Raw genomic sequence first — 12,399 nt, 5'->3', positions numbered from 1 at the left:
CTCTTATACTTATTATTGGTACGTTCTACTTACCGTTTTCTTGCAACACATCAAGTATGCAATACACGCATATGGAAGACAGCTAGCCGAGTTTGTGCAGATACTGTTATCGGAGACACTTGTTATAAGAGGTAGGAGAAGAGAGGTTGCACAATGATTATGTATAATGTAGTTTATTTAATCTTGATATCGACGCCACTAACTAGCAGACTAACATTTACCATATTATTGGATATTGAACGAAACTTTAAGGTCTCTTTCTCTATGCAGAGTTATTCAGATTAGGAAGTTGCAGTAATTGCACTTAGTACCACAGCCCACTTTTTTTTATTTTAAATGTTCATACATAATACTCTAAACGCGTGAATAAACTTGGTAACAATTTTCCACAACTTCCATTCTGCAGCGCTCGTGAAAATAATAACTTGGGAATCTTCAATGCACAAGGAAATCAGAGAGATTCACACTTATAAAATCAATAAATAATAGCTTGAGAGATCTCCGATTACAATTTCAAATCAGCTTTATGGCTCATAGAAATATAGAAAAAAGTAGAAAAAAAATTAAAAAAAAAAAATTATAATAAAGGAATGAACAAGAGTTTCAATATCATTTATTTTCTAAATTGAAGACTAATTTCTCTCACCTAAAACTGCTAATTTTTGGCTGAACACATTTATCAATAATGGCTGCCGTTGCAGATACTATTACAATAATCATTACTATTACTCGTCTGATTTTAAACTTATAACATCGTCCCATTTTTTCCACGCTTTCAAACAATACCTACACTCTTTTCACAAAATAGCGGGACACATTAACCAAATTGTTGAATTTCAAGCAACGTGTCGCTCTATTTGCAGGATAAAATTCAGGTCAAAATTACATTGATCTGGTAATATACTAGCTTGAATATACAGGAAATAATATTTATTTACAATTACAACGATTTAGCAAGTGGCCCCAAACACTTGATCGGTTCACGAATATCACTGCAAACAACACCGACGCTGCGTTACAATAGTGATGATAGCATAGCGCACAATCACACGAATTCAGGTAATTTTTTTTTTCTATTTGTTTGTAAGTTTTGTCTATTTTCCCCCCCGTCAATTAGGTGATAAAATAATATCAATTGATTAAATTTTATCTCGTAAGCGTTTGGCTAAAATATTATAACTACGTCGTCTCTTCACACAACGAGCGCAAATCATCAAATTATAAATGATGAAAATATAAAATGAATAATTTAAAATTATGTGTATGGTGTGATAAGATTAAAGTTGAGCGTATACAAAAATATTGAAGGGTGAAAGGGTATGATCGTCAGGGTGTGAGAGAATTGGGCCTCTATATTCGCATCTTAATATCTAAGTACCTAATTACTTACAATTTAGTATTATCGTTAATATTATAGTTCGTGACCTCTCCTACCCTAAAAGTATCAGTATAATCGGACAGTATTGTTGATTTACAATACGATCATTTTAAATACTAGCTTGTCATAGTTTAGGTGAAATCCTCCTTGCTCATGCCGCTGTAAAAATTCATTCAGTAATTCATTCATTGGTCGCATACATACGTTCATTTCTTTACGTTCATCCGTCTTAGGCACATCAACATACTCAACATGAAAGCACATCACATTCACTTCTCTAGCTGTTCTCAAGTTTTGATACCTTGACTTTTGTTCAAAGCTGCCCAATTAAGCAGTTCTACTTAAACATCTTAAAGTTTACGTTAGCCGAGTAAAAACAAGAGCTTCAGCCGGTGGTTAATTGGCATGAGGCTGATAGGAGATAAATTCAAATTTTGAACAATTGTTCATGTGGCATAGCGCTTGGTCCACAGTCGCGCTATACGATCGTGTTCTTCCCTGTTTTGCAGATATTGCGTTGCTATACTACCCACCAAAGGATCAGCTGAAATTTATTAGGTTAAAATTGGTTATTTCCACATTTCAGCGGGATAAAGTGATATTAGAATCAAATTTTAAATAAAAATTGAATATTGCACTCATGATGGCTAAAACGGCTTTGAGATACATTTGGAAAGTTATAAATTTGTAAGAAACATACTCAAATAATAACTCTGTGCACAGTTTTGTTTCATCACCGTATGAATAATAAGTAATTATCGTAAGAAAAAATAAACTTCAACAAACCTGGGTTGCAGTCTGTGAGGAGGGAGCAGATGGAGAGTAGCACCTTAGAAATGGTGAGGGCAGGAGACCAGTTATCTTTCAGAATATCCAGGCATATTACACCTTGACTGTTTATATTACAGTGATAAATACGTGTTCGAAACGTGACCTGAAACATAAAATGAATTCCATATACCAGCATGTTTTACTTGTCACAGTTTGTGAGTTATTAGTTATATCCCTATTGATATAAATACTAGAATTTCAGGCTTCATGTGCACGCAATATTATAAATCATTCAAACTCTGATTGCTAGCATTTATCTAAATACACTTTCCAGCAGGGGGCCTCAAAATGAAATATTAGCTGAATGCCGATCGCTTTAACTGGTATTGAACCATATCAATAATCAGAATATTAAATTCATACCTTGGGTGGTTTGAAAGGATATTCTGCCGAAAAGTGGATGTCCAGAAAAAAAACTCCTCCCTCGTAAACGGATCCAGGTGGGCCTAATATGGTAGATACCCACTCATATAAGTTGTCTCCTTTTGGTCCAGCACTATTGAAAAAGATAATTTCATAACAGAACATTGTTCCATGGTAGTAAAACTTAGCCAAATTGCAGGCAAGTTGGAAAAACTCATGAATTTAGAACAAGACAGCCAAAAATGAGACGAAATAGCCCTAGCCAAACAATTTTAGATGTTGGGAGATATATTTTTATAACGGACCTGCAGTTGGGTGGTGGATCTAAAGTGATTTCTGCTAATTCCTTTTGTATCCTGAAATAAGAAACGTAACAATTTTATTATCCACAGCATCACCGGTAACTGACCAATGAATTGACATAGCAAAGATGATACTTTGCAATTATAGTTCATCTAAGGAATTATACCTTTTAGCAGAAGTTCCTAGAGCCTTTGACATTTTTGGATTCGGCTTAGCCTCTTTGTTTTCTGGTTTATTATCTGCCAAAGAAGATCCACGGCCTCGTCCTGTACCACTTGATCCAGCCCCGGATGACATACTTCTGAAAAGAAAGATACATCCAGTTGACTATTGGAGATATGTACTTGTCCTATGAATGCTGCAGGGATATAATAAGGAATACAGCGGTCATTGGTTGAACATCATCAGAGTTGATCTTCATAAAAAGTAATTATCACAATAAAATATTCTACAAACTAATCAGGAATTTTTGAGTTATATTCTAAGCTAATGAATTAAAAATGACACAAGATGAAAATATGCATTTATGAATTTGCAAATAATAGTACATTAATCTCTCTACATGAGAAAAAGACAATGTAAACAAATGTCACAACCACATCTGTACACCACAGGACAATCAACTCAAATGCAAAAAAAGAATTCTTATTGCTAGATGAGATCATAAAACAATCATATTTCATCGTGTAATCTATTACCAGATAAATGTTGAAACTCTGACAGGTTCAATGAAACAAATAATCGATCATTATAAAAATTATCATTCTCTGAAGTATATACTTTTACATCTGCAATATCTGCGATGATGCTACAAACTTTTAATTATTAATACATGTAAGCTATAATTTTACAACTTCTTTCCATGTTCAAAGGATATGGGTGCGTAAAACATCTGTGAGTCTACATTGTTCAAAAGCAGCCTCACCCAAGAGAACCGGCGTCTAGGTCTTTCAAGGAACTCCCAAACTAGTCACAAAGAAAAATGAATTGTATGAAGACGCCTTATGACAATTTGTGTTCATGCGGCTAAAAGCTACATGACAGAATTAAACGTGTAGAGGAATCAATTAGACAAGTAAAACTGCAGCCCTTAATTCTTTACCTAACCAATAAATAACAAAGACCTCTGCGGAGATGGGGTCGACGATAGATTTGAGGAAAGCATAGAGCAATATAGCCTCCAAAAATTGTTTGCTCGTATACTATCGATTTAGAAGTCAGATGCAATGAAACGAAAACACAGTATTGTTTTAACAATACTAATAAAAAAGAGGTTGTCAAAACCACAAAAAAATCAAGGGAATAAAGAATGGAATGCAAGAGTTATTTGAGGCAGTATATCTCCGGTTTACCTTATAAAATTGTAGTGAAAGTAAGTGAATTTTAATATCACAAACACGTTGGTGAAGGTACAAATAAAAATGATCTGCAAAGGGAGGACACAACAAATAGAGTACACATCGAAACACGCACGAGTAAAACTTGTTCACTGCAATGAATTTCCGCATGTACCTAACTGATCCTTAGCCTGAGAAATAAAAAATAATGATGTTTTCAGAGTAGTGTCAAACGTGGGTGGATCAAATGGGAAAACAATAGAGGATACCGATACAAATGAAACCACGGCGATGCAATAATAAGTATCTACCTTGTGTATTAAAACTTGAACGCCGTGTTTGCAAACAGTGGTAAATATCAGCGGCCACAACTCGTGCAATAGAGCCGGTTTAGCCGGGTAACGGCGTTAAACAGACAGCTAGAGCTCGAATCCCAGCTCCTAGAGACAAGCTTTGAGCTTGCCAGTTCCCAGTTGCCGGATTGGGATAATGGAGGTGCACTGCCGCGACGTGCAGCACGGGTCTTGCTTGACTCCTTGGCTGAGGCAACTAGGCCCTGGAGGCCACCAAAATTACCCCACGGCGTCCTGAGAACCTTTTATCGAAATCACACCTTTACTTCACCAGCCTCTTTTACTCACTGCCATCAGACGTGGGGTGGATTAAATAGCCGCGGTTCTGCCTCAGCCCCCCTTTACCAATGGCTATTTAATTTTCATCGGAAGCTCAAACCGACGAAAGAAAACAGTACACAAGCGCACAAAGGGAAGAATTTGAATCGCCCTCTCCAAAACGTGACCCCCGGAACCAACCGCGATACAGAGATTCTCAATCAAACCATGTATGTAAGCTCGGGCCGCTTGAAACTTCCTATCGGCCATAACCGATCTCAGAATAATTTAAGACCTGGGTAAGCGGATTTTATTTTTCATAACCGATCAAAAATTCGATAGAAAAAAATGTTTTAACTTACTAATCCATTTCTAACTTTGTTCACAGGCTAATACAGCTTTCCGGCAATCGGCAATTTTATGGTAGGTCAAGAAGAACTCAAAAAAATAATGTCATCGCCTTGGTTTGAGAGTCACTGTGCAAAGGGTATTGCAATTCGAAGCGCTTTTCTCCGTTTTCCAAGCGCTTGGCTTTTTGGTTCGATTGAACGACGCTGCGAAGAGCGCCTTCAACCCTTCGATCGTAAATCGAGGTTTGCCTTTCGAGTTATTCTCAGTGCTTTATTTTGACTAGTATTTGAATCTGTCGTTCGGTGGATTTATTTGAAACATCTTGTCGGATAAATAGACAGAAATCAAGATGGGGAAGCGACAGCATCAGAAGGACAAAATGTAAGGATCTATCTTCTCCACTAATCTTTTATTTTCACAGTGCGTACGTTTCCAACGAATTGATGTTTGAGGTTAAGATTCAATTTAGAACTCTACCTCTTCTCAGACGCTTTTTGAAAATTTCTCTTCGTTTGAATTCCTCCTTTTTTTATAAATATTATCAGGTACCTAACGTACACAGAATGGACAACCTTGTACGGCGGAAAGAGAGCTGGAACGCTGGAGTCCACAGAAGATACGACATTCCGACGATTGCCATACAATCATTGCTGTGTGAGCTTGCAGCCTTTCGAACATCCTTATTGTGACGTTGACGGAAACGTATTTGAATTGCAAGCTATCATTGATTACATAAAGAAATACAAACATAACCCTGTCACGGGAAAACCGTTGGATGCAAAGTCATTGACGAAGTTGAACTTTCACAAGAACGCGGAAGGCCAATACCACTGCCCAGTACTGTTCAAATTGTTCACAAAACATTCCCATATTGTTGCTGTGAAAACTACAGGAAATGTCTATTCGTATGAGGTCCGTTTGTTTTGAGATTTGTCTTCTTTTTCACACAGTGCTAATAGACAACTTTCAAAGCTCGTTCTCTTTTGACTGTTAATCCTTCATAGAGATGCTAATACTCATAAAATTTGGATAAAATTCTTAGGCAGTCGAGCAATTGAATATAAAAACACGGAATTGGAAGGACTTGATTAATGACCAACCCTTTGATCGGAAGGACTTGATCACTATTCAGGATGCCAATAATGCTACGAAATTTAATTTATCTACTTTCCATCATATCAAGAATAATCTTCGAGTAGAAGATGAAGGTTCATATTAGCTTTGTTACAATCCACCAGTTATGACTCAATAATTTGGTTTGAGTGTATCTAAACAGACGAATACGAATTACAGAGATTACTAAGGAGCGAAAGGACCCAAACGCTAAACTCAAAACTGTCTCTTCAGAAACTAGAGAAATATTAGAAGAGTTGAACAGGGAATTCAAACCTGTTGAAAACAAAGACAAATCCGCTGTAGATAAGGCGGACAAGTTCAATGCGGTGAGAAAGAAAAGATCATCTTTTACCCATTTGATCTCGTTTTCCAAGTGAATATTTTTTCGTCTTCTCTTTTACCAATGTACCATCATGTGAATTCATGTTGGCTGTGTGTGAATACAGGCACATTATTCTACGGGGGCTGTAGCAGCTGGATTTACTTCAACCGTGATGCCGACTGAAACAAAGCATGAAGCTGCGATCGTTGAAGAAGATCTGGTTCGTTATGAACGTGTGAAAAAAAAAGGTGAGGTTTGTTTTAACTATTTCCGCTATGAGACATTAGAACATTTTTTGCAACTTCTTTACAATGCTCTTAGGGTATGTAAGGTTCGTGACGAATTTCGGATCCCTTAATTTGGAGCTTTATTGTGACGTAGTCCCCAAAACTTGTGAGAATTTTATGAAACACTGTCAAAACGGATACTACGATGGCACCAAGTTCCACAGATCTATCAGAAATTTTATGGTAAGCTATCAAAGGCTGAATTGAATAATAACAAATTATTCTGTTATTACTTCTGATAGCTTAATTTCTGAAAGCCTTAATGTGACACTCAGATTCAAGGTGGGGATCCAACAAATACAGGTAACGGTGGAAAATCGATATGGGATAAGCCTTTTGAAGATGAATTCAAACCGAACTTGGTTCACCAAGGGAGAGGAATTTTATCCATGGCGAATTCCGGCCCGAATACAAACGGATCCCAGTTGTGAGTATCTTGATGAGTTAAATCTTAAACATTTGCTGTGTTTCAAAGTTTGCCCTGATTGTATGAGATGATTATCGATCCACAGTTTTATAACTTACCGATCTTGTCGCCACTTGGATCGTAAGCACACAGTATTCGGAAAAATCGTTGGTGGATTAGACACATTAAATGCAATAGAGAAAATTGAGGTCGACAATAAGGATAGACCAATTGAGGATATCATTGTGCAGCGTGCGCAAGTATTCGTTGATCCTTTCCAGGAGGCAGATGAACAATTAGCAGCGGAGCGTGCTTCCGAATTGAATAGATTAGCGCAAGAAGCCTCCAACAAAAAGTTGAAAAATTCAATCGAAGGTGGTAACACGCTCAAAATCTATCGTAGTGGTGTTGGGAAGTACGTGCAGTTTAACGATGAATCAGCCAAGTGAGTATTCTGTCCAAAGATATTTAATTTTGATTACACTCCATACGCATTGAAAAATTATTTGCAAAAACTTGATGCTACCATTTTTGTAGATCTGAAAAAGGAGAAGTGAGTGGTGAACCTAGATCAAAGAAGAGTAAGGACGCGTCTTATTCGTTCAAAAATTTTTCGGCTTGGTAAAGAAATTTAAATCAACTGTAAGCTGTCTCAAGATATTGTATATTGTATAGTCTTATTATTATATTCCTTTTTTTTATACAAAAATGTAAATATGCTTGACAAAAGAATTTCTTTCATTCATTTAAATAACCTCAATACTATCTGATCAGTCACACTTATTCACACTTCAGTTCACCCTTTATTGTTTTTACCTATAAAATAAATGAATGAATCTGTCAAAATCGGAATCTCGCATCCTAAACATAAATAATTTGTAATTCATTAACCGTCCGAGATATGTCGCGGCATTTGCGCTATGCAATTCAAAAATTAGGATCAAGATCAAAAGGAAGAGCGGAGTCCTCCATGTTTGATATTTCGTCCAAAGCCCCCCGTCTCTTAAAATTGTTCTGTACTGCTATCGGTGAGGTTCTGTGAATTTATCAGCCTTAATTTTAAGATATTCAAAAAACGAAGTCTGTTACTTGTGCCTTGGATTCCCTGGACTAGATTGGCTAAAAATATGGATGATTTAGGTGAGTGATTCTGTTTAATAATTAATAAACTACAAGGTAACCTCAAACTTTTTGACTTTACTTGTATTTCGGACTCTATTAGTCACGACTGTTGTTGTATACATGACAGGTGGTTCGAACAACAACAATACCTATAGAAAACGAATAAACTTTTATTCTGTCATGTTTTACCCTGTAATATTGCATATCGTCTAACAACACCATAATGTAAATAGTGCATATTTTGATCAATGCGTATCAATGGATATTCAATACCCAGCTGAGCGCGGGAATTTTGAAGTAATTCGACAAAAGCTTCTCGCGGGTGAAATCTGAATATTATAATGATTGCCGTAAGCGTTGACTGTACCATTAAGTCAATGACAGTACACTTGCATCAACACCATGAGTAGTAACGTTGTAGTTGAGGTGGTTGAGGTTTGCTTCAAGACTATGTAAGCAAAATTTCTGGAATTCAATATGATTCTATAATAAGATATGAATGATTAAACACATAAAATATATTGTATTCTATGACTACATGTAATTATCCAATTGTAAGCTCTTCGCTGAGTTTTGAATATTGTTACAGAAGGCTATCAAGTTTGGTGCAGAAAAAAAGTCTTTTTGAACCGAATTGCACATTTCAAGAGCTTTGAGCTACGCTACTGGATATTTTTGGTATAAAACTTTTCAAATTACAAATTGGTTTCTTATTTGTAATTGTTTGTCTGTACTTTTTGTTATTTTTTCGTTTGAAAATTTTTTGGTTTGATTCATTCATTTTGTAGATACTATTGAATAATGTACGTTGTTTTTGTGCCACCCTGATATAGGTAGGTTTCTATTTACTAACATGGGAAACGTACGCACGTCCGTGTAATAAAATAAGTAGGTGGGGGATTGAGTGCGTAACTATTATCTGGGTGGTCACAGCGGCAGTTTATGCCGTCTCGCCTTCGTTCGTGCGATCACGCCGATCGTCAGTCAACACTCAGAGTTTAGTCAGTCACTCACAATCAGTAGTCAGTGTTATGGCCAAATCTTCTCTGGATTATAAGAACTACCATCGCGTGTGAATTCGGATTTTGAAATTTACGCCTCCGTTATAGTAAATTACACTTTTGATAAGGAACAGACAAACGTAAACTATCTTTCAAATTCTACCTACGAGTACATATCCACGTGTTGTAGTTTGTAACGCATACGCAACGAAATATTTTTTGATAACGTCCTCGATTTTCGAGAAATACTGAATTCTACTTTCGAAATGTGTCTTGTAATCAGTGATAAATTCGAAAGTTCATTCGATCGTCTTTGAGAAGTGATACTTCTACCGGTTTATCTATAGTATATAATTTCATCTGCATCTCCTAGTGTCTATTTACTCTTCAACAAATACCTCTTGTAACGCCCTCCTATGCCATAATCTGCGGTAAAATATAGGTGTATAAAAATATTTCCATAAAACGCAACACCATAATCTACAATCGATGCTTCCATATGAATACGATTGCACGGTTTTTCAATCGTCTTTATGTGCATTTAACTCATTGGCCATTCCAAATCGAATGTTCTCTAGTGAATTCAAAATATGAATTTCATATTTACAGCCTTGAGGTATATTTTTATTTTATTCTAATATCAACTCAATATCATTTTCGCTTGGTCAATTTTATCGCGACCTGACTACAGCGGTTATTTCATTTTCTTACTCATCACATTAACGAAATCAAATCTCTTTGATTATCATGTAAAATATGCTTTTATATCTTGCGCAAGTACTTCACGTCGAGTAAGTCTAAATGAACACCCGATACACATACATAGATCCTCTCGCCATTTTTTTTTTTTTTTTCATCTTCAAAAACCGCGAACAGCATTTACAGAAGTGTTTCTTCGTTTCTTTTTCTACTCGCATCACGATCGGTGTTAAAAGTCGAGTCATTCGCACCTTGCAGGCTAGCGGGCTTCCCTTCTTCGTTTCGTTAATATTAGCTTAGGTATCGGTATGTTATAACATCTGTACAACACTCTCTGGCGACTCGAGAACTTCAGAAGCTAATTGTAAATGATTGTCGTTTTGTGTTGCTCTTTCTAAACGTACTCAGGTATGCTGTCGGACGTCTGCTGCCATCGCGCTTGTTTGTCAATCTATCTTTAAAACCAACAATGCAAAAATACACCTTGGACACCACCGATAGGGCTTATCGATTTGTAGAGTTTTCCCGCGTAGTATATTCGGCTTCTGTTATAATACATTATGAATATCATAGATATCGTGCACATGCGTGAAAAACAACTCACTGTTTTTTCTATTTGTTTGTTGTTAAAAACACTTTAATGATCATACCTCATCCATCTTCACTCGCGTATTTTCATTCGTAGAATTTATATGTATCAAAAGATAACAACGCCTAAACCTAACGGTTCAACTGTGCGGTATTGCTGCTCTTAGCTAGATAGTTTTCGTGTAAGTTTCCAAAAAAAATTCGGAATTTTTATGTATCTGGTACCGTTTGATCAACTATATCAGTTATACTTTCGTATTTACATACCCAGATCATGTTCATTTCACCTATCGCGTATACTGCAATCCGACTGAATATAATCACGTAATAATTAAGTAACAACAACAATTAGTTTGCTTTTCATTGGAGACGTTCAGTAGCTGATGGAACAATTTAATCTCTTCTTTCGTCTTTTGGTTTCTCTGACTGTCTGATCTCTTTCGTTTTCGGTTCGCTCATGGCGTGCCAACGATTGTATTTTTAGTAGTTTAGAGACACCGAGACAGTCACTACCACGCGGTGCAACGTCGTCCTCTTCATCGTCGTCGCCGGTGTCGGTTAGAGCAAAGAAAAGAAAAGGGAAAACAAAAAAAAGAAAACTGGGCAGAATCTGCCACGCCGGTACAACCGGTGAGCACGTATAGCTTCGGGCTTCCAGGCCTTAAATAATACACAAGAAGAGGGCTCTTTTCGTCCTCCTCTCGATTATTTCTATGATTACCTTCGGAGGCGTTACACGGTGTGGATGTTCCTCCGGTGATTTATAACCGTATCGTCATTAAATTATGCCGACAAAACTATAGAATTCGAAAAGATAGATACTAGGAGATTTTGGGCAGACTTCTTTCATCGTATTAGATTTTTAGTCTTGTCTGTGAATCGTTTTTTTTTATTGAAAAAGTGGCAAGCGATCGTTTGACGAAATTGAACAGCGGTGTGCCGCGAATTGGACCGGAAATTTGAATTTTAAAATATCCGATATCAGCGCCGCCAAGCGCGTTGCGCTCACGATTTTTTCAAGTTCTTCGACATCGCGTATAATATTTCGATTATCACTATAATAGACGCCGTCGTGTGGTTGAAAGAACGCGGTAAAAAAGTTCGGTAATAGTTCGTTGTATCGGAAATAAAGTGTCAAGTGATTGTGTTTCAGGTTTTGGTGACTAACAACGTATGAATTACTCACACACTTTTCATTAAACTACACATGCTTTGCGGATTTACCCGCGAAAATTAAAAACATTTAATCCACATTTAAAGTGATTGTTGACAAATTTATCTAATTGTAAATATGGCAATGGATCGTTCGATGTACGGAAAGGTGGAACCCGGTGCTACTTATCAACCATACCGCATTACCGTAAAGAACGGTTCTCCACCAGGATGTGAGTTACTTGATTATTCATGAATTATTTTATCTACTATTGATGCGGTAAGAACATGATAACATTCGTTCAGTTCCATTAGGCATTATTCTACGATTTGTCACCGTGTCTTCTTTTCTTCATGAATGTCTACCTACTATGCTTTGTCCAATAAAACTATGCTAAATTGTTGTAAAATAATGGAAACACTGGCGTAGATATCGAGGGACGGTGATCATCTTATTATAACGCGTTCCCTATTTTTTAATTACATTTTTTCGGAACAAAATTCACTGTCACATTCCAACACAGCGTTCTAT

General features: G+C 36.6%; 3 protein-coding genes across 6 annotated transcripts in view; 2 read left to right on the top strand and 1 right to left on the bottom strand.

Moving 5' to 3' along the window:
* Positions 1-157: 157 nt before the first annotated feature.
* Positions 158-4,887, bottom strand: LOC105690677 (ubiquitin-conjugating enzyme E2-24 kDa). 3 transcript variants are annotated; one of them, XM_048652678.1, is made up of 6 exons: positions 4,524-4,887; positions 3,042-3,173; positions 2,878-2,928; positions 2,573-2,705; positions 2,165-2,312; positions 158-1,922 (listed from the first exon to the last, which is right to left on the bottom strand). In XM_048652678.1, the coding sequence occupies exons 2-6, from the start codon at positions 3,170-3,172 to the stop codon at positions 1,825-1,827; spliced, it is 561 nt and encodes a 186-aa protein (XP_048508635.1). In that variant the 5' UTR covers position 3,173; positions 4,524-4,887; the 3' UTR covers positions 158-1,824. The 3 variants fall into 3 exon arrangements, with proteins under 3 accessions (XP_048508635.1, XP_012264123.1, XP_012264131.1); XM_012408700.4 differs by having other exon boundaries at positions 3,042-3,176; positions 4,524-4,880; XM_012408708.4 differs by lacking the exon at positions 4,524-4,887 and adding an exon at positions 4,228-4,383 and having other exon boundaries at positions 3,042-3,176.
* Positions 4,888-4,975: 88 nt separating this feature from the next.
* Positions 4,976-8,037, top strand: LOC105690481 (RING-type E3 ubiquitin-protein ligase PPIL2). The gene is made up of 10 exons (XM_012408273.3): positions 4,976-5,122; positions 5,212-5,555; positions 5,720-6,086; positions 6,217-6,382; positions 6,468-6,616; positions 6,737-6,860; positions 6,934-7,082; positions 7,175-7,326; positions 7,412-7,750; positions 7,843-8,037. The coding sequence occupies exons 2-10, from the start codon at positions 5,524-5,526 to the stop codon at positions 7,928-7,930; spliced, it is 1,566 nt and encodes a 521-aa protein (XP_012263696.2). The 5' UTR covers positions 4,976-5,122; positions 5,212-5,523; the 3' UTR covers positions 7,931-8,037.
* A 253-nt stretch (positions 8,038-8,290) lies between these two features.
* The window catches only part of LOC105690493 (leupaxin-like), a 30,027-nt gene continuing 25,918 nt past the window's right edge, over positions 8,291-12,399 (top strand). The window contains exons 1-2 of one of the 2 annotated variants that reach the window (XM_012408303.3): positions 9,436-9,568; positions 11,869-12,100. In XM_012408303.3, the coding sequence (XP_012263726.1) occupies positions 12,007-12,100 (94 nt within the window). In that variant the 5' untranslated portion in view covers positions 9,436-9,568; positions 11,869-12,006. Of the gene's footprint in view, positions 8,446-9,435; positions 9,569-11,868; positions 12,101-12,399 lie in introns of those variants that run through there. The other variant, XM_012408322.3, reaches the window with a different exon arrangement.

This window comes from Athalia rosae, chromosome 3 (assembly GCF_917208135.1).
Source record: "Athalia rosae chromosome 3, iyAthRosa1.1, whole genome shotgun sequence".
Lineage (NCBI taxonomy): Eukaryota > Metazoa > Arthropoda > Insecta > Hymenoptera > Athaliidae > Athalia > Athalia rosae.
The sequence above is the reverse complement of the archived record's forward strand: the minus strand, read 5'-3'. Positions and strand labels throughout refer to the sequence as shown.

Excerpts from the sequence above, each read along its gene's own strand:
- LOC105690677 (XM_048652678.1), bottom strand. The coding sequence starts at position 3,172 with ATGTCATCCGGGGCTGGATCAAGTGGTACAGGACGAGGCCGTGGATCT. Across the intron at positions 2,929-3,041 it reads CTAGGAACTTCTGCTAAAAG|GATACAAAAGGAATTAGCAG; the intron begins GTATAATTCCTT and ends TTCTTATTTCAG. Across the intron at positions 2,313-2,572 it reads ATCCTTTCAAACCACCCAAG|GTCACGTTTCGAACACGTAT; the intron begins GTATGAATTTAA and ends TTTATGTTTCAG.
- LOC105690481 (XM_012408273.3), top strand. The coding sequence starts at position 5,524 with ATGGGGAAGCGACAGCATCAGAAGGACAAAAT. Across the intron at positions 5,556-5,719 it reads CAGCATCAGAAGGACAAAAT|GTACCTAACGTACACAGAAT; the intron begins GTAAGGATCTAT and ends AAATATTATCAG. Across the intron at positions 7,327-7,411 it reads AATACAAACGGATCCCAGTT|TTTTATAACTTACCGATCTT; the intron begins GTGAGTATCTTG and ends ATCGATCCACAG.